This window comes from Lonchura striata, chromosome 2 (genome assembly GCF_046129695.1).
Source record: "Lonchura striata isolate bLonStr1 chromosome 2, bLonStr1.mat, whole genome shotgun sequence".
NCBI classification, from domain to species: Eukaryota; Metazoa; Chordata; class Aves; order Passeriformes; family Estrildidae; genus Lonchura; species Lonchura striata.
Window position 1 is genome coordinate 97,404,806 of NC_134604.1, and position 22,980 is coordinate 97,427,785.

General features: G+C 37.8%; 1 protein-coding gene across 2 annotated transcripts in view; it reads left to right on the top strand.

Moving 5' to 3' along the window:
- The window catches only part of WWC3 (WWC family member 3), a 96,328-nt gene that overhangs the window by 54,007 nt on the left and 19,341 nt on the right, over positions 1-22,980 (top strand). For both annotated transcript variants that reach the window (XM_021527756.2, XM_077781588.1), the window contains exons 7-11: positions 3,193-3,342; positions 5,355-5,428; positions 13,147-13,389; positions 16,286-16,375; positions 17,516-18,090. In XM_021527756.2, the coding sequence (XP_021383431.2) occupies positions 3,193-3,342; positions 5,355-5,428; positions 13,147-13,389; positions 16,286-16,375; positions 17,516-18,090 (1,132 nt within the window). The remainder of the gene's footprint in view (positions 1-3,192; positions 3,343-5,354; positions 5,429-13,146; positions 13,390-16,285; positions 16,376-17,515; positions 18,091-22,980) is intronic.

Genomic DNA, 22,980 nt, shown 5'->3' on the forward strand with positions numbered 1-22,980 from the left:
GCTTGGAAAATTGTAGCTGTTGTAGAAGTATGATAATTGGTTTAGTTGTGTGGGTGAGGGTGGTCAGATTTAAATTGGATGCTGTGATTACAAATAAAGCAAAATATACAGTGCTACTGCTTAAAAAAAAAGTGGGCAGACTTCTTATATAAGGTTGAATAATAATGATGTATGGTTAGGTTCCTGAAAGCAGTGTGTTTATCTCTCCTCCCCCATCTCTTTCTTAATTTTATTTCTATTCAGTGTGTGTATGCTTTTAAAATGTCATCCTTGGAGAGCAGTGGACTTTGGTTTTGGTGGGGTTTTTATTTTTTCTTTTTTCTTTCCACTTTGTTGCTAGTTAAATTGCCAGATAGGTTAGATGGAAGTGCACTGAAATAGTGCAGAGCATTCCCAAATCAGATGGCAACAGAAATGGTGAAATGACAATGCTTATTTCTCTCTTTTTGGGTAAGTCTAGGCTGGTGGCTTAGAACTTCACATTAACAATAGGCTTATTTGGCAGTTTCTGTGGGATTGCCATAAACAATCCTTAAACACAGATGAAAGATGGATTCCTCAGTGTAGCTGGGGAGGAAGTTACTCCTATTGTTTATAATAACAATTATAAACGGTTTTATCTAAAAATATGCTAACTTGGGTTGTAATTTTCCATGTTAGCATTGCTGGTGCCTGTTCTCATTCATCCAGCTAGAAGGACTTAATGCATTTATGCTTGCCCTAGGGCATTGTCATCTGTGCATGTAGATGTAAGTTAAGGTGATGCTGCTTGGTGATTGCCACCTGTCAAATGCTTTCTCATTTCTAAGTAGGATTCAGCAACTGTGCCTAGATAGGAAGCCTGGCCAACAGCCAAATAGCCCTTCATTACCTGCCAAGGGAGAGTGCTAGAGGGCATCAGGAGCATATCAGGAGTTCATAAAGTAGCTGAAATACAGGCAAAAATTTAGATTTAAGTTCTGGCATCAGGATTTGTAGTATTGCACATACCTGTAACATAATAAGTGCTAGCCAAAGGTGGCAGATGGAACATAATTTATTAGGGGAAACCTCAGGCTTTCTGAATCCTGAGTTTTTGTTGATGCAACTGGCTGTACTTTACTGGGAAGAGGCCATGATCTGAAGTTACTATTTCCATGTTACAAACCCATTAGGGATCCCGCTTGATCCTCCATCCAGCAGAAGTCTTGACAGGACTGGATGATTTCCAGTGAATTTTGAAGAAGAGCGTTAGATAGGAGTCTACAGTTTTCATAAAGTAAAAATTGTAATTTTTTTCCCGTCTTGTGGAGCAGTTATTTTCACAAGGATAAAGGGACCTCTTGGCAATGTAACTTGAAATTGAATTTGCAGTTTCAGCACTGAGAAGAAAATATGTTGTTTGTCCTTCATATTAAAATGGCTAGTTCAGTTGAGAGGTGGCAGAAGAATTGGTGGACCCAAGACAAGTTAAGCTTCTGGAGGCACGTGATGGTAGCCTTGTCCTACTGCCAGCACATCTGGCATTGTTTTGTGCTGTCCTCTCTCCTTGCCAATGCTGCTTGTGAAATCCCAGCCCCTCTCAGACCTGTAGAGAGCAGAGAGAGACTGAAGAGGGAGCAGCACAAGCTATCCCATACGTGGCATGTACCATGTGCCATTCCCTAATAGGAAGGAAACAGAGTGTGTAATTTAAAGGGCTGTCAGGGAGGAGCACAGGGCCCCACTCTTGTGGCTGGGGAGCCCACTTCTTCACTCATCCTGTACCCGGCTGGGTCTTCTCCCTCTTTTTCCTCTCTGATGGAGGCTGGCCTGAGGGAGAGGCTGGTATATGAAAGCAAAGGGAATGGACCATGTATGATGGACATGGAGGCCATCAGAAAAGCCTGCTTTTTCTGGCTAGTTTCAGTCCTGCTACAGTTCCATAATCTTGGATGCTTCCTAGGCTCTGAAACCAGATGCCTTCATCTGCAGCATGGCCTTGCTCTCCTTGTCAGTAGCAAACAGTTGCTGTTGCACAGGTTCATTTCTGGACTCTACTAATTGAATTTTATGTCAGAAAAAGCAGCATTGTTGTCTTACTCTTTTTAAACTATACTTTGAAGACTGAGAAATCTTCTGATAATTGGTTATGGACAGTAACCTCGCTTGTTGCAAATCACCGGTAATCAAAGCCACTAAAATTTCTGAGGACCAGCCTTTTCCCAATGCAATGTCCCTGATACTATAGTTCAGACATCAGAGTAAGCAGTTCTAGTCCGTTTTGTATGTGTATTTTTCTAACCAATTTTTTTATTATGTTTTGAATTATAAATTACTACAGATCTTCAGATTTCTGATAATTGTTTCCCCACATTTTTAGATTGCTCTTTCTCCTGTGGAGGATAGGTGAGAGGACAGAATGTTTTCAATTTTGTTTGATTGTGTAATGCTTAGGATCTCTGTCATAAATGACAGCCGGTGATTTCGTTACTAATACTACATTATCTGTAATTTTTGAGCAAGAGAGAATGTACAATGAGAAAGTAAAAGAGATACTAAGGATTTTGTTAATTTAAAGGTTTTTTAAGAGCCTGTCAACCAAGCTTATGTTGTCAAAAATGTTTCTGTTGTTATGTTGTGTTATTCTGTCTTTTCCCCTGTAAGATGGCTATTTCTGCTTTACTCTGACAGTTTGTGTCATTGTCTAGATATTTCAGTGATGTCCCTTGCTTAACCCAAAGTGTAAAATATCTCTTAACTATGTGAACCCTGGGTAAGAGAGCACAGGGATGATATCAACTGTCATAAAAATGCAATCAATACAAGGTATTCATCAAGTTGGATGAGATAACAGTAGTGACTAAGGAATGTAACCTGTGCAGAAGGTGGCAAAAGGGCGGGTGCATCACATTTGTCTTCCCTGTCAGCTAATGTGAAGTTGACAGCTGCTAGATTTAAAGAGCTGCAAGCCATACAGGAGATAAAACATTCACAGATCTAAAACAAATAATACAAAGTCTGCTTACTGTTACATGCATATTTTAAAAAGAGATGTTTATTCTGAAGCAAATATTTTGCCTGCTGGTAACACAACAATGAATTTTACTTTCTGTAAGTAGCTCTAGGTAGGCAGGCTACCAGTCTTTTTAAACAATTAAAAAAAATCTTTATTATAAAAAAGTATTTTAAAAACAATTTTTTCTAATCATTTAAATATGTCTTCTCCTTTAGAGCCTGGCCAAATTAACAGATGGATTCAGGAATAGCTGTTGTATTACAGATTCCCTGCAGGATCTCCAGCACAATTCTAGTTCACTCAGTGACTCCTGTTTACCTCAACAGCACTGTGATGCTTGTTCTCAGACTGACATCACCGGAGAGGTATGTGTATGTTCCTATGTGATACATTTGCTGTACAAAATTAGCTGCTTTTGAACTACAGCGATACAGTCTCATTTGCTCTTTTAATTGAAGAGGTGTTGGCTGGAGCAGAAGGAAAAATTCAGAGCATTACTGGTGGAGAGGGAGTTGCATTTGCTTGTTGTTTTCACTATGTGCAAGCTATGGGCTTGGGGGTTCTGCTGCTTGAGTGTGGCAGAAGAATGCAGGGGCATGCTCGCAGGCAGTGACAGGAAAAGTCAGCTCCTGGACTCTGCCAGCCTAGCAGAGCACTTTTTGCATTACTACTTTGGTGGCTGCAGGTTCATCTTGGAGTAACAGCTCTTGTTTAGGTGTCCATGGATCTCCTCATATTCCCAGCTCTGAATTACTGATACTTGTAATGATGCAGGAAGGAAGAAAATTCTTTAGCCAGCTTGAAGTTGCAGTAGAGACATGATTTTGCATGAAGTGTTAGCATTGTGGTAGTAGTAAAAATAGCTGTGTGTGGGGGGGGTTTAATTTATTTTTTATATCTTGTGTTTATCATGCTCATATTCATTGTTCATGTACATTGAAGACGTTTAGTAGATCTCTGCTCCTTTCCTCTATGAAAGACAAAGAAAGTATTTTTCTTAATCAACAAAACTTATGATGTGCGTTTGTGCTCAAATATGCCTTTAAATGTGATATTTGGGATTCCTTGGAAATCATTCTATCTGGGTGAAACTGTGTACTTAAAATAATAGTAAGTAAAAATCTAGCTTGCACTAGTACTATGGCAACCCAATTATTAGTAATAAAACATATGTCTCTGTATGGATGACTGACAGACACCAAAGCAAGAAGGCAACTTGTTTGTAATTTGTTAGTACGGTAGTTTAGATGTTACTTTACATTTAGTTAGAAATCATATTGTTGGCTTTACCATCCCATTTCTCATCTATTATAATCCTCTTTCACTGTTGGCTAGTTGTCAGATTGGATGTCTCCAGAAGGTCCCTACAGAAGATGAAATCTTGTTTTTGAGAAGATAGACTCTTCAAGAATCTGAGAAAACTGAACTAATACTAGGCTTTCAGGGTGTTAGGCAAATGGTGTCTTCAGGGTGCCATTTTTCAGATGGGTGGTGGACGGGATTATTGAATTCTCAAACAAATTACCAAAAGAAACACAGGAGCATTTTCCCATTCGCAGTAAACAATCCAACACAAGTACACTGTGCAAATTATGTTTATCAGGTACAGGCTTTTTCAAAGGGAAACAAAAATATATAATTACTTGAATCTTTTCACGGAACGATTGTTAGTGCCATGTGAGTAGAAAAGAGGTATCGTTTTTACCCGTGAGATGATGGAGACAGAAAAAGCAGCAGCTACAGGAGAGCTTTGGAGATGCAGCAATGCACTTGTGTAGGAGCTTAGGTTTTAACCATTAGACCATACACAAACTTCTGAGGAGGGAAGTGCTAATACCCTAAAATAGAAATTACTGTATAAACACTATGCAGTAGGAGTTGCATCATAAATGCACATTCTACAACTGCTTCAAGGATCAGGTGGGTTTTTTTGTACTAATGTTTAAAATGCACTAATGTTGTAGGTGCTGGGTAACACATCACAGTACAGGGAGTGTAATCTGAATTGCTTCTAATAAATATTCATAAAATGGCCATATCAAATAGCAGAATATTTAAATTAAAACAGTCTTGTAGACTTGGATAAAGTTGAAAAGCTTTGACCATTTATCAGTGATTTAATTTTCTAATCCTTGATTTCCAGGTTAATAATTTATTGAAAAGGCTTATTTATCTTCTCTGCTGTTAGCTATCAATTATTTTTGCATTTCTAAGGCATAAAATTGATTTTTATTATGTTACTACTTAAAGCATAGAGGTTTCTTCAGTGAGTCCAGTAAGGAACACTGATATATCCCTTTCATTATTGTGATTAGAGTGTTTTTAACTTGTTTCTTTCTTTCTTTTTCCTCCTCTCTTTGCTTTTCAACTCTGCAAGTTTGGGTTTGATGACAAAACAAGACTTGTAGACAAAGTAAGGCTGAACTGGCAATATGAAGAGGCAAAGAAAAGGTAATTAAAGATAAATCTATTGGGTTTTATATTTATTTTTGTGATTAAAGTTTTCAAAGTAGAACTGGACCCAGCCTCCTAGCTGAAATTTCTTTGGGAAGACTAATTTGCTCTCTATTCAGTAGTTTGCAGATAATAAAAGTTTAGGTAAATATAAGACTTTATAATCAGATTATTATATTTGTTTGCAGAGATAAAGCTAAATGTCACTCCTGTTCTATACTTGTATAAACACAAAATTGTATTGTTTCAATTAAACTGTTTTACAGTTTTTCACCTTCTTTCTCAAACCTAAATATAAACAGTCTTTAAACTTATCAGCCTGGTCTGTCGGGATACCCAAAGCTTTGCATACCTGTGTCTTAAGTTCAGTGTACTAGAGCAATGAAGAAGAAAGAATGCTGAACTTCCTGTGAGATAAACAAAGATGTTCAGAGCTGAACAAAATGGTACATAAAAATAAATGTTGAAATTAGAAAAAAGTGTGACAAAAATGATAAAGAGTATTACTTGAAATAGATTGATTCTTCACTACATCCTTCAGTCTAAATGCTTATTATAAGTATTTCTCTTGTGGAGGCCAGTCTTGCAGTGTTTTGTCATTTAGCTTATTGAAGTTTTAAAAGTATCTACTTAAATATCTACTTAAATATTTTAGCATGTCCTCATTGAACCTCATTGTTTTCAAACTATTTGCCACATATTCAGGACAGTAGTGTGGGTACTGACTTGAAGTTAATAAATTAATGCACTTATGATTATTTTGACTTGTGCTGGTAGAATATTCTGTTACTGAATTTGACTGACACCTAAAAGATTCAATATAGTTAACTTCAAAAGCCATAGTTTTAAAATTTATATAAATTAGGATTTCTTTTTGTTTTCAATGTGTTCTATTCTACCATTTTTTTACATCTCTCAGAACAAGAATTAGAAAAAGAAGTTAAATTATTTTGCTTTCTTTTCATATCAGGGTGGCTTTTTCTTTGGGGGAATCTGTAATGCTGTCACATGTCTTGGCAAGAATTGGAACTTTATAGGTAGTATACCATTTTGTTGTTCTTGGAAAATTTACCCACATTTGGACACAATACAGTCTTCAAAAAATTAAGTTGGTACAAGCAAGTTAGGTAAACACAGCTAAATCTTCAGGATTTGTAACTTGAATGGAAGTCTGTGTCATACATACTACGTGTAAATACCAGTGACTATTACCTAATAAAGGTTGAATAACTGGGGGAAAAAAGAATAAAGCAAAAATGTGTCAGTGTCCTGTGTTTGCTCACAGGCTAACTTAGCATTTAGTAGTCCAGTGATAAGTTAGCAATTTAGAGTTGCTGAAAGAAGAATGATAGAATTTAGTTTTATATTGTTCAGTTTAACAGAGCCACTGATGATGTGGAGATTTTATTAAAATGGTTTTAGTTCAGCTTTCTGACATAGCTTTTCTGTGTTTTTCAAAACAATTCTCCTGTTTGTTAATGGCAGGGAAAAGATGGAGTGGTGTTTTTTCAGAGGGGGTAAAGAGATGTTAGGTTTTTATGAGTTAAATTTTTTTTAATAGCAAAGCATTTCTCAGCTGGAAATGCCAAACATTTGTTTCTTCATGGAATGCAGTATTTCTGAACATCAGAAGTGAGCTGGTGTTTGATCTTAATTAAGTGTAGAAAATCTGGGTAACTAACCTTCCAACTAGAGAACAGTGATTGCAGTAACAGTAGTTTTGCTTTCCCAGGATAGCAGCTCTTACAATGGTCTGTTATTTAGCAAAAGCGTGTTAGTTGCTTTAAAAGAGTAGCCTTATTCTGCCCAGTATGTTGTACGGAAGTAATCAGCTTTCAGCTTTTGAGTGGAACTGCACAAAGCTCATTGCCCCTACCAGTTATCTCTGTGGTTGCATTCTTCATTTATCATGCATTCCTTCCCCTTAGCTTGCTGGCATTTCTGTAGGCCTTTTGTCTCTACTAAATATCTTTGTGTTCGTTCTCCCTTGGCTGGTGAAATATCTACTGTTACTGCACAGTGTGGGTGACGGAATGTGCTGCGATGGATTAAATCTACAAAGTAGAAAATTAAAATGCTACAGTATGTCACAACTGTAAGGCAGTATGTTGTGACTGCTTGCTTGTCAAGCAGGTGTTGAAACATACAGCAAATAAGTACAACTGACATATTTTTAACGGGAGACTTAAAATGCACTGTAGGAGAAAAGTATGTCTTTTCCCTGAAAGGAAAGCAGGAAAAAAGCCCCACAAACTGAAGGACAGAGTATTGCATTATCATTGCTCTTGTGAATCAAGCCATATATGTGCAGAATATTTGCCAGATGCAGAAAAAAGTCTTTAAAAATTAAAATATTCTCTGTATATGGAGTCTAAGCAAGGAAATGCATGGATTTTTGAATTAACTGTCTTGAGGAATTCAGGAGACGAGACCCAGTGATTGCAGAAGAGTTGGCTTGCACTCTCAAAATATCCTTCCTCCCTTATAAAGGATAGTTTCATTTTAATTCCTCCTTCAGAAATCTCTCTTGACTGCTGAATGGTTTGGCCTTTGCATAAATTAAGACATTCACATAGCTTTTTTTCCCCCCCTCCATCACTTTCCCACTGGAAGGAAGTTGGATGATTTGCAATTTTATTTTTCCCATGGGTATTTCAGATGTTGTACACTGTCGGTTCTGATATTTCCAGCACACTGGGGAAGAGATCCTCTCCCCTGTTTCTGATCCAGGCTCTCGGAGGAGTTTTGTAAATTCTGCTTTTTAACTCACTAATCATGCTGAAAGGAGGCTCAATCACTTTTCTTTCGCTGTGTACTCTTCCTCCTCTCCCATTATTTCTAAATAAACTGTACCTTATTTCCATGAAATTTCTCCTCTCAGATCTGCCAGTGTGGCCCTCCAGAGAAGCAGGAGGGGGAGGGAGGACGGTCTTTTTGAACAGACAGCCCCAAGCTGCCTGGATAAATACTGTTTTTAGTTTCAGTTGCTATTTAAGTGAGACCACCTCTCATGAAGGCATTTGCACACTGGAAAATGTACCCCTCAAGCACTTTTCTGAATATACTGCTTCATAGTACGAGAACTCAAAAGCAAATTGTTTTTCTTTGATAACTCTTTAAGTTGTGCAGTTCAGTAGAATGACTACATGAAGTATATTAGCAAATGCTCGTGAAGTGTCATTGCTGCAGTGCCTCATATCCAGTGAAGTGTGTTAATCAGTAGATGAAAAATAATCCCTCCAATAGAAGCAACAAAAGTTTTTGCTATGGGGTTTTTTTTGGTAGTTTGGGTTTTTTTAATAGTCCAGTCTGATGGTAGTTAACTTTAATGAACATTAGTTCAATGTTCATACATTCAAACATCTTCAACCAGCTTACGTAGTTTGGGTAGTATTTATTTGTGAATTTGAATTGGAATTCAAGGATGTTATTTTTCCATTCATTTCATAGAGGCATGCAGTGGATGTCAAGAGATTTATTTTAGTCTTGAATAAACCTCTTCCTCAGATATGCTTAATAGTTCTACATTTGTCTTTAAGGATGTCTTTCTTTCTGTTCAGTATAATTTGCTGCAAACATGTCTCGTTTACAAAGTTAAATTTAAGTTTGGCCTTTAAAATCACTAGCATAAGCAAAAGTGTGTCAGTGCAATTTTTGCTTATAGTGACAAAGTATATGTTGATTGGATATTGATAGCAACGTTCCAGTACTAATGCAATAACATAGTCAAATATTTTCCTTTTAAAATTTGTATAGGCAGGTTTCAAGGTTTAATTACCTAATCTCTAGTGAAATTCAGTGGATTTGTATGCTTTATTCTGCTGAAAATCTGATTTAAGGATGAAGTAATTTTTTTGATATCACAGAAGTACCTGGCTCAGCCAAACCTTAATCTTCCAGTGTTGGTTTTTAAACATAACACATTTTCTTTGGGTTATAAAGGGAGCTTAGACATGCTTTTGAACTTCTTTAAAGTTTTGTACTATTTCACCTGTGCGTTTGGGAAAACTTGCTTTTAGCAGATTTTTGCAATTTTCCTGAAATCTGCAAAATGCCAGTGGACTCTAATGGTTTCATGAGTTTTGTAAGCCAGTTTAAGACCTTGTTGTTATTGAATGAATTAGGTTGTCAGGAAGGCTGGGTATTCTGCAGAGCATGCTCGTGTTGTCCGCCAAGGCTACAGTGGCACATACTTGCAGGAACAGCCAAAATAGACACAGTGGAGAAATTTTGTGAGCATTTGGCCAAGTTCCCCAGTTCTTGTTCTTTTCATTTCTTTCTTCATCTTTCTCTAGTGTTCCCCTCTTTGGCTATAAATCATAATCCACACTCAAGAGGGTCAGTAAATACCAGAAATTACCAAATTCTTAAATCCTTCATTCTGTGTCTTCAGCCCCACAGCCACCTCCTTTGGGTATTGCATGTGGAAGATAGTCCCTGTTTCCTGAAGTGTCAGAGAACTAGGGAAAAGAGTATGCAGGGCTGATTTATGTGATCTTTAGCCACTGTTTTCTTTCAAATAGGAACTGGGATATTTTATTTATTTTATCGCCACTGGTCTTCCCATACCACAGGTAACAAAGGCCTCAGTTCTAGAGTGGTATGGTATGTCAGCCAAAAGCCTAGGCCTTTAAATGTAGAGGAGTATTGTTTGGTTTCCTTTTTCTCCTTGGAAAATTCAAACCATGCTAAGTTTGAAAAACAAGTGTCAGCTGTATGATACCCATAATTTGTCCATTTTACAAGCATGAGTTAATACCTTTGAATTGGTTCAGAGTATTTCCCTCCCCAAGACACCTGTCTTGTTCATAGTCTGAGTAAGAATCTAAAATGGGTTAAATCGTAATTGTAAATCACTCATCTTACAATAAGTTATTTTTACTCACTTCTTATGCTGTATTTAATAAATACCCTCTTGAGCTCAGCAATATAACTTCGTTAGTACTGGGCTTAGGTATCACCCTTGAAAGTGATTTTCTGGACATTAATAAAATCTTTAAGATTCCCCAGGTATTTTCAGTGACAGAAAGGTTGCCCTGTTGTGTCAGGAGAAGAGGGAGCTGTGTAGAGCTATAATGATTCAGACATGCTACTAAATTGAATTAAATTGTGTCTAATAAAATTTTGGAAATACATGTCTTTTATTCCGCATAATGTAGTTTGTATAGTAAACTAATGACTCTACTGATCTCCATCTTCATGCTGTGTCTGCATTATCCTGAGTGATACCTAGGTATGGCCATTGCAGGGCAAGTGTGCCATTTCAAGTCAGTGTTTGCTTAAGATCATCACCAGGTTAGACCTTTGTCATCCCATCTGTGCCCCTCCCTTAAGAGGAACTGTTATGTTCATCTCCATTTGAAATTTTTAAATATTGAATTAAGCAGCAAGTTGGCCTGCCTACCTAGGGAACCAGTCATTTGATACCACCTACTCCAGTGAGGAATGCAAGCTCCCCAGCACTTGTTATGCAAGGATGGGAATGGGCAAAATGCCTGGAATGTTGATGGCTCAAAATTAACAGTTTTTTCCACAGGAATATGTTAAATGGCTGGATCAGTAGGGACCTCAGTATCTGGCATTAGTCCAGATAAAAGCACTCTTTTGCAGTCACTACAGTTAAAAAATAGTATCTTTAGAAAAGAAAAGTTTTTGAAAAACACAGGTTTCATAAAGGATCCTAAATATTTTTTTTTTCTGCTTTAGGTTGCAATCTATGTTAAGTCATTGATTTAAAGGGATGTTTTAAGACAGGTTAATATATGCACTGAGTTTGCCAACAGCCATTTTCTTCTAACACAGGAGCAGTGAGAATGGCTGGTGTAGTATGGGCATAAAGTCTGGCATAGGCAAGCATAGTGAAATGGCTTATTCTTGTATTTGTTGTGGTTGGAAGAAAAATTAGTGTTTGAGGAGACAGATTGCAGTTATGGAACATACTTAAGAGGACTTTTTTATTAAGTTCTGAGCATAACTAAACATGACTACTCTGATTTTTTCCGTAATTTTGGGTGAATGAGACCATAAAAGCCTTAAGGGTGTCTTCTAGCCAAGGAGATAAATACTAAAAAGTTTGTTACTGGTAGCTTCTTAGAACAACTTACCATACAGAGGGATTCCTCAGTGGAAAGCAAGCAACAAAATTGTCCCAAAACTTCAGTTCATGTGCAGGAAATAGAGGTTGCAGAAAACTGGCTTATTGGTGCTTCAACAGATTCCTGCATTATATAGTGTTTTGTGCCTGCTTTTTCTTTGTGTAAAGGGAAAACTGTAGAAACAAAAAGAGCTAGCTAAGAGTGTCGAGGGAATCAAAGTAAATACCTAATCAGATTTTGGAACTCTTCAGTGATACAAATGTTGTCCACAGCAGTACTTTCCCCTCTTTAATAACAGTATAATTAAGTTATTGTATGAGAACTTCCTACTTTCAAAGCATCACCATAACAGAAATTGAAGGGAAAAAACAAACTTTAAGCTGGAATGTCATACACAAAGGGAGTTATGTGCTCTCAGCAAGCTCAAGAGTCTAAATTAAAACCTCTTGTATTTAGTGAAGATGGTGTTTTACTCCACAGACAAGTGGAATCACTGATTCACTAACACTGAGAGAGGGATCTCTTCCCTGATCATACTTCTTTCTTATTGCCTTCATTAATGTTCATTTGTACCTGAGGTCTGCTTTTTAACCACCTCACCCTGCAATGTAAAAATAATTAGCAAAACAATTGAGTGTGTTAAAATGAAGGAAAGGGTCAATCCTTCAGCTGTCTTATGAAGAAACACAGAGACTTCAGATGAATCTCATCTTCTTTTGTCCATGAGCTGTGTAAAAGCTTATGAACACAATCAAATAGTCCAGGCTCATATGATTCACACTCGCTTGCCAAGCTGTGATAACTCAATTGTACCAGAATTCTGTGATTCTGTTGAAAGGATCTTGAGTCCTTATTTGTTTCATTTGGCACTGAACACCTGAAAATCAAGCTGTATGTGCTTCAGGAGTGTTTACTGAATCTTTAACAGCAGAGCACCCTGGGTAGGAGAGAGAAGGGATCCTGACACTGCTTGCTCTTCCTGGCCCTGACATTTGGTCAATGGGGTGAGGTGTTCTCCAGAAAGCTGCATCTGGAATTCATGCACAATAGCTGAAGCGTGAAATATGTAGACTGTATATATCTATCCACAATGGTGCTTTCAGTAGCTGTTGGCAGGAAGTTGGTTGTTAATGTAGGGAGGAGGAAATGGTATTGAAGGGCTTGATAAGGTATTCATCTTTAGACAAAAATGTTACATAATACCCAATTTCTTTACTTGCTGAAATGAAATCTAAGGTGTGGGGAGGGAAATTACAGTGAAATTCTTATTCATATATGGATGCAGTCACTTAGTTTATTCCCTTCACCTGATAATAAGATGTCCATAGGAGATAAACCTTATTGCATGAGGTTTTGTTTAGAGTTGTTTACTTGCATTTGTTTACTGTTTTAAAAATACACAAAACAATAAAAAAACTCCTAAAACCAGCCAACCAAACAAAACCCTCCAAAGCCAAGCCCCCCTCAAAACCCAGAAACAATCCTCCCAAACCCCTTTAAATTTTCTTGGTTTGATATTTAGAAGAAAAAAGGCACAGGCATTAACAGGCTTCACATTCTGATATTTTTCCTCTTGTCTTTTTCTTCCATGTTTTGAAATATGTTTATCCTCTTTTAAAGAGTTTCGAATATACAACAGCAGCTGGCCTTGCTAGATAATGAATCCTGGCCAGGAATGGCTGAAGCAGACAGGGACCGTCTTCAGCTCATCAAAGAGAAGGAGGCTCTTCTTCAGGAGTTGCAGCTCATCAGTCAGCAGAGACGATCCCCAGAAGACATTGCACGTTTGGAGGAAGAAAAAAGACGCTTGGAGGATGAAATTCAGCGAGCTCGAGCAACGTCTGCTCATGGGGCCACTGAAAGGTTTGAGAACTTGAATTGTTTTCCTCCTCTGTTGTGAGATCCATGTAGCTAACTTAAAAAGGAAGAGTAGGGAATTACTTTGTATTTTAGGAAAAAGTAAGTTGCTAGAGAAATTTAATTTCAAAAAAGTAGGAGACTACTTCCGTCATTATTTAATTCTGTCTTGAACTTTTCTGAAGCAAAGTTGCAGGGATGTTGACTAGTTAGTTTTCCTCTCATTCATCTAAAAATTCTGAACAGGAAGAAGAAATCTGAATAGAATTTTGAAAGATGCTTGGAATAGGTCTGAACTATACTCTCTGATAGTAGAGACCTGAATGATAGTGCCTGGATAGTGAAAGATTTTTCTGCTCTTTGCAGTGGAGTAGTAGTCATCTCCAAAAGCATTAGAACAAAGATCCTTTGCTATATTTAGTTTCTGCCTTATAACAGTAATGTTAAATTATTATGGTTTTGCTGCCTTTTATATACAATATTTCCTTTTCATTTGCAATCTCAGCAGTGGGAACACATCCCAATTCTGACATTCAGAGAACATAGTAAGCAAAGTTATTCTTGAAAACTTAAAAATCAAATTATATGTAAAATAAACAACCCAAAAACATACTAGTGGAAACACACTATTTATTTCAAAGTTGCTTAGCTTTTCCTGTAGCCAGAGAAAAGGACAAAACCTCTTAATCTCTTTTTACCATTGACTGCTTCCAGTGAAAGCAAGAAACTACTTGTTCTTGCTTCTTGTAAGTAGTGGTAAAACCTCAGTTTTGATACTTCTGGAAAACCTACAAGAACCAGCTTTAATGTGATCTCTGTAAAGGTTAATATTTACACAATTAAGACATTTAAAAAATCTTTGAAAGTCCTTTCCATATTTTGACAATTTCAGTTTCTTTGAAAATGCTTACTTCAGACAGCAAATTCAGGCAATAAATAGAAAATTCACAGCCAGCCTACAGGTCAGTGTAATATGTTTTGCAATTTTTGCCATATCGTTACGTTGACTTTCCAGCTTAAACTGACAGAAAAGGGAGTTCACTTTACTCTGTCGTGTAGTAAGTTTTATTTGTTGTTTTTGGGCTCTCACGTTAGGCAGTGCATACTGTGTTGGCAAGAAGGCCAAGCTGTTTTTCCATGGAGTTCATGCTGTGGAAAACCAGCATTCCACTGTGGTACTTGATATTTCAAACACTAGCAGAAAGTTGAGCAGAAGTTAGAATAATACTGATGGGCATTCTATTTTTTTTATGACAAATTGGAGGAAAGCTTAACTATTAGTAGCCCTGAATTTTTATTTGTTTTAGACTCAGAAATAACCAGAAATATTTCTAATTCTGCTTTTGTATTTCCACTTTGTTCTAATTGTGAAATACAAAGGTATTTCTTTCTTAAATAATTAACATTTATTTTCAGTTACTGAGTTTTGAAGGCACTGAGTTATGTGCAGATCAAAATGAACTTAAAATCTATATGACAGAGGATTTTGTTGTTCTTTGTTTTTGTTAGTGTTGTTTTTGCCAATATTGGTTGACAGCCCTAGTTGGAGGCATTTCTTACTTTTTAGCACAGGTACCTACCCTGCAGCATCCGTCATTGCGGAGTGTAGGTTCCTAAGTTTGTTTTTACAGTAAATGGTGTGAATATCTGCTTTCACCTGCAAGCTTTTGAGTCAGTTAAGTTTCTTGTGTCCATTTCTTCTGTTCTTTTGGTTCCTGCACGCAGTGCCTGTATAGTGTAAATTAGCATAGCTGAGCTGCACCCTTCCTTGTACCATTAGTTAACCTGGCCTGGGTGCACAAAGGCAGGAGAAAAGCTTGAGAGGTGCTGTTTTATCTGGGAGAACTGGATAAAACAGTTTTCTGTTGATTTTTAAATCCTGTTCATTAACATGTTGAATTCTAACAGCCGGCTTTGCAGCTGAGGAAGGTCTGAGGCAGCCTAATAACTTTGACCTGCTTTCTCCAAACTATTTGTCAGAATCTCCATTTCCAGCCACCTTGTGATGTAGGGATGGAGCTGTAACTTTCCTGGACATACAAAATGTACAACACAAACCAATATACTACCCTGATATTATCTTGAAGTTCAGTGGTTGGGCTTGGAAAGACAAAACATCAGGAATATAATTCTGGATCCAGAAAAAGAGTAGATGGTAGATAAAATCTATTTTTGAACTTCTAATAATGTCAGGATACTGAATTTAAGATATCTTACAGGTGTGTGAGATTGATGGCATTAAAGTTGTGTTCTGTTTGTGTTGTGGTAGTGGTACTGACTAGTTCAGCTGCTTGTTACTAGAATGGGCAAAAAATCAGTTGCAGCATGAAATTTTTCTTGTAACATAGTAGTCAAGATACTGTATCGCCTGCTTAAATATAATGATAAATGAATGCACCTAAAACAACTAAAACGTGGAATAAAACTTTGACATTGGTGGTTACGCTTAACAGAAGTCCTTCAAAAATTTTCTTTGAAATCTTGTGCTTATTGTCTTGAAATATTTTTTTTGTGACAAGGTGGAAGGGCATAGTATTTTAATAGCAGAATCAGGCTGATGCAAGAGAAGAAAAATAATCTTGTAGAGTCTGATGTTTTTACCTAGGACTTCTTATGACTGCTATTTGCTTTAATGTATTTTCAGTATCATGACTCTTACATTATGGTTCAGTTAGTTTTCTTGTCTGGGAATTCTTCTGGAGTCTTGGTTCTTGTGTTCTTGCTGGAATTACTGTCGTTGCATATGAGCAGCATAAATCAAAACTTTTCATTAAACAGTGCAACATTTTTTGAGTATTCCAAACTTCAATTCATTGATGTTTTTCCACACTTGGAAACTCCTAGCACTTTTTGAACATTACTGTGTTGAAGAAAATAGTAATATGTCTGTGTTTAATTACAGGATACTGTTACAGGAGAAGAGAAATTGTTTGCTTATGCAACTAGAAGAAGCGACACGTTTAACCTCATATTTACACTCCCAGTTAAAAAGGTAAGTTATGTGTAACCAGCAGGTTTTGAAGTAACTACAGCAGAGAAGAATATTAATAATGTATGAAGTTTATCTTTTATACTTCTGTATATGAATGCAAATTAATTTTTCACTGCATTTATACACTTTGCTATGTGGAATGTGATGATTTGAATGGAGTTTTATAATATGTATTAGTGATGGCTATTTGGGGTACATTATTAATTGTAGCTGGGAATTTTATATATTGCCTTACTTTCTGAAGAGGAGGTAAGTTCTTAAAATCTGTTGTAATGTTGTTAGAGCTTCACTATGGGCAGATAGCATTCTTTTAAGTTCTCTGGTTTCTTAATTTCTGATACCCTCAAAGGTAGGGGTTTTTGGTGCCTGGTAAGATGACAAAATTTTGCTATTTAAATACAAGAATGTGTTAAGACTCACACAAGTCCAGAATGTTTTGCATATTCACACTCACAGCTGTCTTTTGAGATGCAGGTCTTGAAGATTCCTCAGTTTAGCACCACAGGAGCATCAAAAGCTCAGTTCTTGCTGAGTTTCTGTCTCACTTCATCTCTCTCTGGCATTAATATTCTTGTCCCCCTTAACTGAGAATGGTAAGAGGAAATGGAATAGGATTCATCCTAAAGTCTTTTTATTCTGCACTGGAAAAACCTGTGAGAGTGAGCCTTACACAGCAGTTTGCTAGGACTTTGCAAATCCATTTGCACTTCTGCCTGGTTTGTTTATGACCAATCATTAATGTAAATTGAGCTGGATCATGGTAATCTATCCTTCCTGGCTTTACATTGAGTTTGCTTAGCTAGAGCCTACACTGGCCTCTTTTCTGCCAAATCACAGTAGTTTACATGTTGGATGAAAGAGTAGGCTCATCCTACTTTTAGATGTTGTTGGACTGCTGTCTTCAGGCACTTAACCCTGATCTGGTTGTCACATGTACTGCTCCAGGCATGGCTGTGCTTGACCCTAGGGCAAGAGACATGAACTAGACTTTAAAATGCCAAATCATCTTTCTATGTCACCATACTGAATACTTGTAAAATTGCTTGTATAATCTGGATTAGTGTTTTAATGTCTGCACTGGTAGTTCTGATTATATTTGAAAGGGCATTTTTGTGTTTTCTCTTTCTTTGCATGCTATAGTCTTTCAGCTAGCACCCTCACCATGTCCTCTGGCAGCAGCAGGGGATCCCTGGCCTCCAGTCGAGGATCCTTGGCCTCCAGCAGAGGCTCTCTCAGCTCAGTCAGCTTCACGGACATCTACGGCCTTCCCCAGTATGACAAATCAGACAGCGTTACAGACTACGGGCAGCATTTGCGCTTTGACATAATTCCCTTTGAGTCTCTCACAAAGGATGTGCCCTATGCTGATCCCATTGGACACTCGAATTTCAATAAGCAGCGGAGGTCTCTGGACACGCCACAGTCCCTGGCGTCCCTGTCCTCGCGGTCCTCCTTGTCATCATTGTCTCCTCCGAGCTCGCCTCTGGACACGCCGTTTCTCTCTGCATCACGAGATTCTCCATTGGCTCAGATGTCAGAAGGGTTTGAGGAGATTGCAGGCATAGGAGCCCTGGAAATGCTCAGGGCTCAGACCACAGCTTTGGGTGATGATGATGCACAAGGCACAAGCTCATCTCAGCCGTCTGCTTACCCTCTGGACAATGAAGGGCTGCGAGAAATGGGATCACACCTGACTGCTGTCCAAACTGGTGGAGGTGAGTTTATGGATGTTAGTATTTTGCCACATTGTCTTGTTAAATGTCACACAGACCTAAGCATGCCAGCACAGTAGAGACTGTTCTTAAGTTAGGCTTATTTTACTACCATCAGGTAAAAATTGCATGGTAGGTGTTAACTGTTAAAAGCCTAACCAAAATACAGGAAAATCCCCCAAACCCAACTCTAGTTTTAGGGAAAAGAGGTGCAAGAATAGAGAAATCCTTGTCAATAGATCTTAAAACAGTGGTGAATTGACTGGAAGAAAGGGAATGGAATATACACTTTCATTGGAGTGTAGCCTATCAAGGACCTAGCAAGAATGAGTAAAGTATTAGTAAGAAAAAGTATGGGCTAGTTACTCCTGAGACCCTCAGCTGTGTTGATGTTGCCTTTATTCTGATAATGGAAAGCAACACAAACCCAGGAGAGATAGGAAATAACCAACAACTGTCCCCTACAAAAAACCCTAAACACAAAATACGAGGCAATGCTTCTGACTGCTCTTGAGGGCTGGCTGACTGAATGCTCAACTTGTACATATTCCAGCCCAGGTTCCCTTGTCCAAGTTCTGTGATGGAGCAGAAGCTACAGTGGTATGGCTGTAGTGACTGCACAATGCACTCATGAGTAGGTGCTTCATCAGCAAAAGAGCATCTTTTGAGCAAATAATTGTCAAGTTACAATTTTGTAGGGGATGTGTGAGATGTGCATCTGCTTGGCTGGTTGCTTCTGAGCACCTGTGTGTGCTCTGTTTGCAGAGGGGTGACGGGTGCAGCTACCATAGCACATGCACTATTGAGTTTTCCTTTCCTGCTGGACTGTCAAATTGAGGGACTTGCTATAGCTTGCCTTGCCAGAAGCTTCTGAAAGCACTACAGCTGAGAAACGTAAATGAGAGACATCAAAAGAGAAAACAGAAAAATTTTTGAAGATATGAAACAAAATTAAAAGCCTGAGCCTACAGGAACGTGGCAAATTTATTTTCCCATTTTGACCAACCAAATTAAGAACTGTTCTTAATATGAAAAAGAAGATCATGGTAACATTTTTGTGTGTTGACTTGCTTGTTTTTTTAATAAAACCATGCTCATAGAGAAAGGAGTTTAGAGTTTAGTTTAATATTAAATGTTGTGAATCCCATCCCATTTCTATATCAGAATTCTGTGTTAGCATTATGTAGAACGTTGCATTCAGGACTCATGATGTCAGGAATAATATAAGCTATAACCAGAACATGGATCATGTTATCCTACCAAAATCTTACTTGGCAAGTGATAATACAAAGGAACATTGATGGTATTTACAGAAAACCTTTCAGGTTTTCATTGTAAAAAAGAAAACATTGCCACAGTGCTAAAATGCCTGTATTGTTCAAAAGCATTTGAGTCTAGACTTACCTATGTTCCTTAATGCAGCTAGCACTGCCAGAAGATACTGCAGCAGAATTTAATTTTACTAGCTGTAAACATTTCTAGTGCCCATATTGTAGCTTTCAGACCAAAATAAACAGAATTCCAGAGACCAGCATGAAAACTTGTGCTTAAATTAGTGCTGTGAAGAGGCTTCCTGAGGCTTTCTTTAAACCTCAAATCAGACCACAGCATGTCTTCACCCATTGTGGTAAGTGAAAGTATCTAAGTAGTTCATTTATAGCTTGTATGTGTTTCCTAGAAATGAAGGCCTCATGTGAGGGCCTAGGCAGCAATACAGGATGGAGGGCAGCTTCCTGCTTTGATTTTCCTTTTCTCACTTCTCTGCTGTATTTCTACACATTTCACATTTATCTGCAAACCTCCGTGCTTAACCTGCTGTCAGTGCTGTGATGTCCAGCACCTAGTCTAGAGTTTATAGCTTTTCTGGTCTATAGCTTTTTCCTAGTCTGTAGTTTTTCTCTATGTACAACCGAATATTTTTTGTTGCTTTTTGAGAAAGAATGTATGATCAAAAGATAGCCAAGCTGCCTTCTTTTGAGACTTTTTTATCTTTGATATTTGGAAACCATTGCTATAAGAATTTTAACCTTTCTGATTTTTGCCTGCTTTGAGATCCACACTCACTAGCTGGTGGTTTGGAATTGTAATGCAGTTGTTTGCAAGTAGCAGTTGGAAGTTTTGAAAGTATTTTGGTTTTGTACTCTTCCTGGAAGAATTGAATGGAGCATCCAGCTTGTATGCCAGAGCTGGGAGCTTGCAGATGCTGGGGTTTTGGGTTTCTCCGAGGTACCATACAGTGTACCCTGCTGCTGCCACCCGATGGCCTGGCAGCGGAATGCTGTGCTGCAAAAACAGGAGGTCTTGGTTCCCACAAACCTTGCCAGGTCCTTCACTAGGCAAAGCATGAGGTAATTTTGGTAATTTGCAAATAATGGGGGCTGGGAGGGTTAACTCTGAATAAAATGCATGGACTTTGCACTGATGCAGGACATAAGCAAGTTCAAGGGGGTCTTCAGGAACTGCAGTTTTGATGTTCAGATGCTGAACTGCTGTTTTATAGTTCTGCATCTGTCACAGGGTCACATTGTGAAATAAGTTTTCATGTGTAAATGGAGGGAATATTCTTGAAAAGTTAAGTCCATCATATTTATAAAGCTGAGAATGGGAGGAAACATGTTAATAAAATATTTGGCTTGAATATCTTTACTATCTATTTTATATACCAAATATTTTAAATGCTAAATTTCTTTTAATGCCTTAATAATCTCTTGTTTATAAAATATTGTCAGAGATCTAAAGGGTGATTTATCACTGTATGCTTTTTGTCTCGTTTCTCATGCGGCACAACAGAAAAATTCACTGTAAGTGAACCTGAAATTTCTTATTGTGTGTTTTTCTGTGTGATGTGTTGGTTGTTTTGTTTTGGGGTGGGTTGTTTTGGTTTTTTTTTGGTTGGTTTTTTTTGCAGTTGCATGAGAAGAAATGGGAGATTCTGCTGTATTTGGTTTTGTTTGATATTTTGCTGTATCTCTTTAATCATTATGACATACTTAATTTTTTTGCTATGTCAACTAAGCAACACATTCACAGCTGTAGTTAAATTCCTGGGGAAGGCGTCCTTTGACCTTCAGCTTTATTATATAATAGTAATTCCTGACAGCCTTACGGTAGTAAGGTCTGTTTTTTTCTCTGATTAGTTTTTATGAGAGTGTTCTGCTGTTTTATTAGTGCATTTTGAGCTGACATGCAGTATTTGTAGTCACCTAAGCTTGTGAAACATGCTTTAGATTTATTTATGTGATTTCTTAGCAAATGAATATTTGGACAGCAAAATTTCCTTTGAAGCTCACTTTTTCAACTAATGACAACCAGAATGTTCTTCCATTGAGAGCTGTCTTATATTTATCAAGCTTTGGCACCCAGTAGTTCTGGAAAATCATATATATTGTTTACTGATTTGTTATTTAAATCAGAAAGTAGAAGGTAATGATCTGCCTTAGAAACCAAATTTTTAAACAGTTCCTTAGTTTCCAGCATTGCTAAGTCTGTAACCTGTGCTAAACTTTTTTCTTAAAGCAAAATTGGTGTGTCTTTGATCTTGACCAATTTTTCCTGCTGAATTTTTACCTCCCCCCATCAAGTCAAGGGCATATTCTGGTGTTTGCATCTCTCTCAGATTTGCTGTGATTGTCCAGAGGTTATTGAATGCTTCCATGGCCTGCAGACAGTGAGCAAATCATTGTCAGGTTACAACATTGTTGTAATGTGTCAGCTTTTCATGTTATTATATTGGTGCTTGAGGCCAGCTTTTCCTTCCAGCCAAACTGGGAACATGAGCCTTCCAAGGACAGATTCCACAAGATCTTCCCTCTGCTACATTTATACAAAGTGTTCACCTAGGAGGTTAGCCAAGGGCTTATTTGCGAGAAGTTGTTCTAGTGTAACTTTCTCAAATTAGTACAGAAATTATAGAAGGACTTCTACAAAAAAATTACACATTTTGTGAAGTTCAGCCTCTTTCCAGTGATGTAAAAATTTGGCAAAACTTTAATATTTAAATGTCTCTACAGATTGTTAGTTCTTCATGATTCTTATGATTCTTCATAAATACCAGTGACAGAATATTCTTCATAAATACCAGACAGTGAGGTAGGCTTACCAAATCAAAAGTCCTTGGGGGGAAAAAAAAGAAAGAAAAAAGAAAAAAAAACCTACAAAAAACCCCCACAAAAAAACACAAAAAAAACCCCACAAAAATAAACAAACCTACAAAAAAAAATCCCAAACCAACCAAGCAAACAAAAAACCTCAAAACAACCCATTAAAGCACCACTTTTGTATAAGTGATACAGAGGAAAGCATGGTTCAAATACAGTTTTTTGCTTTCTGTGTGCTCATTTGAACTTGGCTCTCATTTGTGGTGAGGATGTTGCGAGTAGTGCTGCACAATGTATGATGTACAAGAAGGGTGGGATTTGCAACTGGAGATGGGGAAAAATGGATGCAGAGACAAGTGAAGGTTGGGCTGTTCCTAGCCAGCAAATAAATTTCCTGCATACGTAAAGCTGACTAAATCCTTCATTGAAATTGGAGGAGATCCATAGGGCTACTTACGAATCCAGAGAATGGCTCTGCTGATATATAGGAATTTTAGCTCCAAACAGGACTGGGTGATTTTTGTAACACTTTCAGTAACATTGTGCTGTTAGTGGCCTGGTAACAGGAATGTGTTTTGGGCTGGCCCAGAACCTGCTGGGCTTGGTGCACCTTCTCTGTCAGTTCCACAGCGGGTTAAAGCTGACCACAGCCAGAGCCTTCTGTTGATAGCAGCAGCATTGTGTTGATCTGGAAGACTTTTACCACGTTCTCCTGTCCTGATGTCCTGTTCTGGCAGTGCTTGGGTGGGAGGTGAGGTGGGTACTGTGCAGGGGGTAGCTTATGATAATGTGCAAC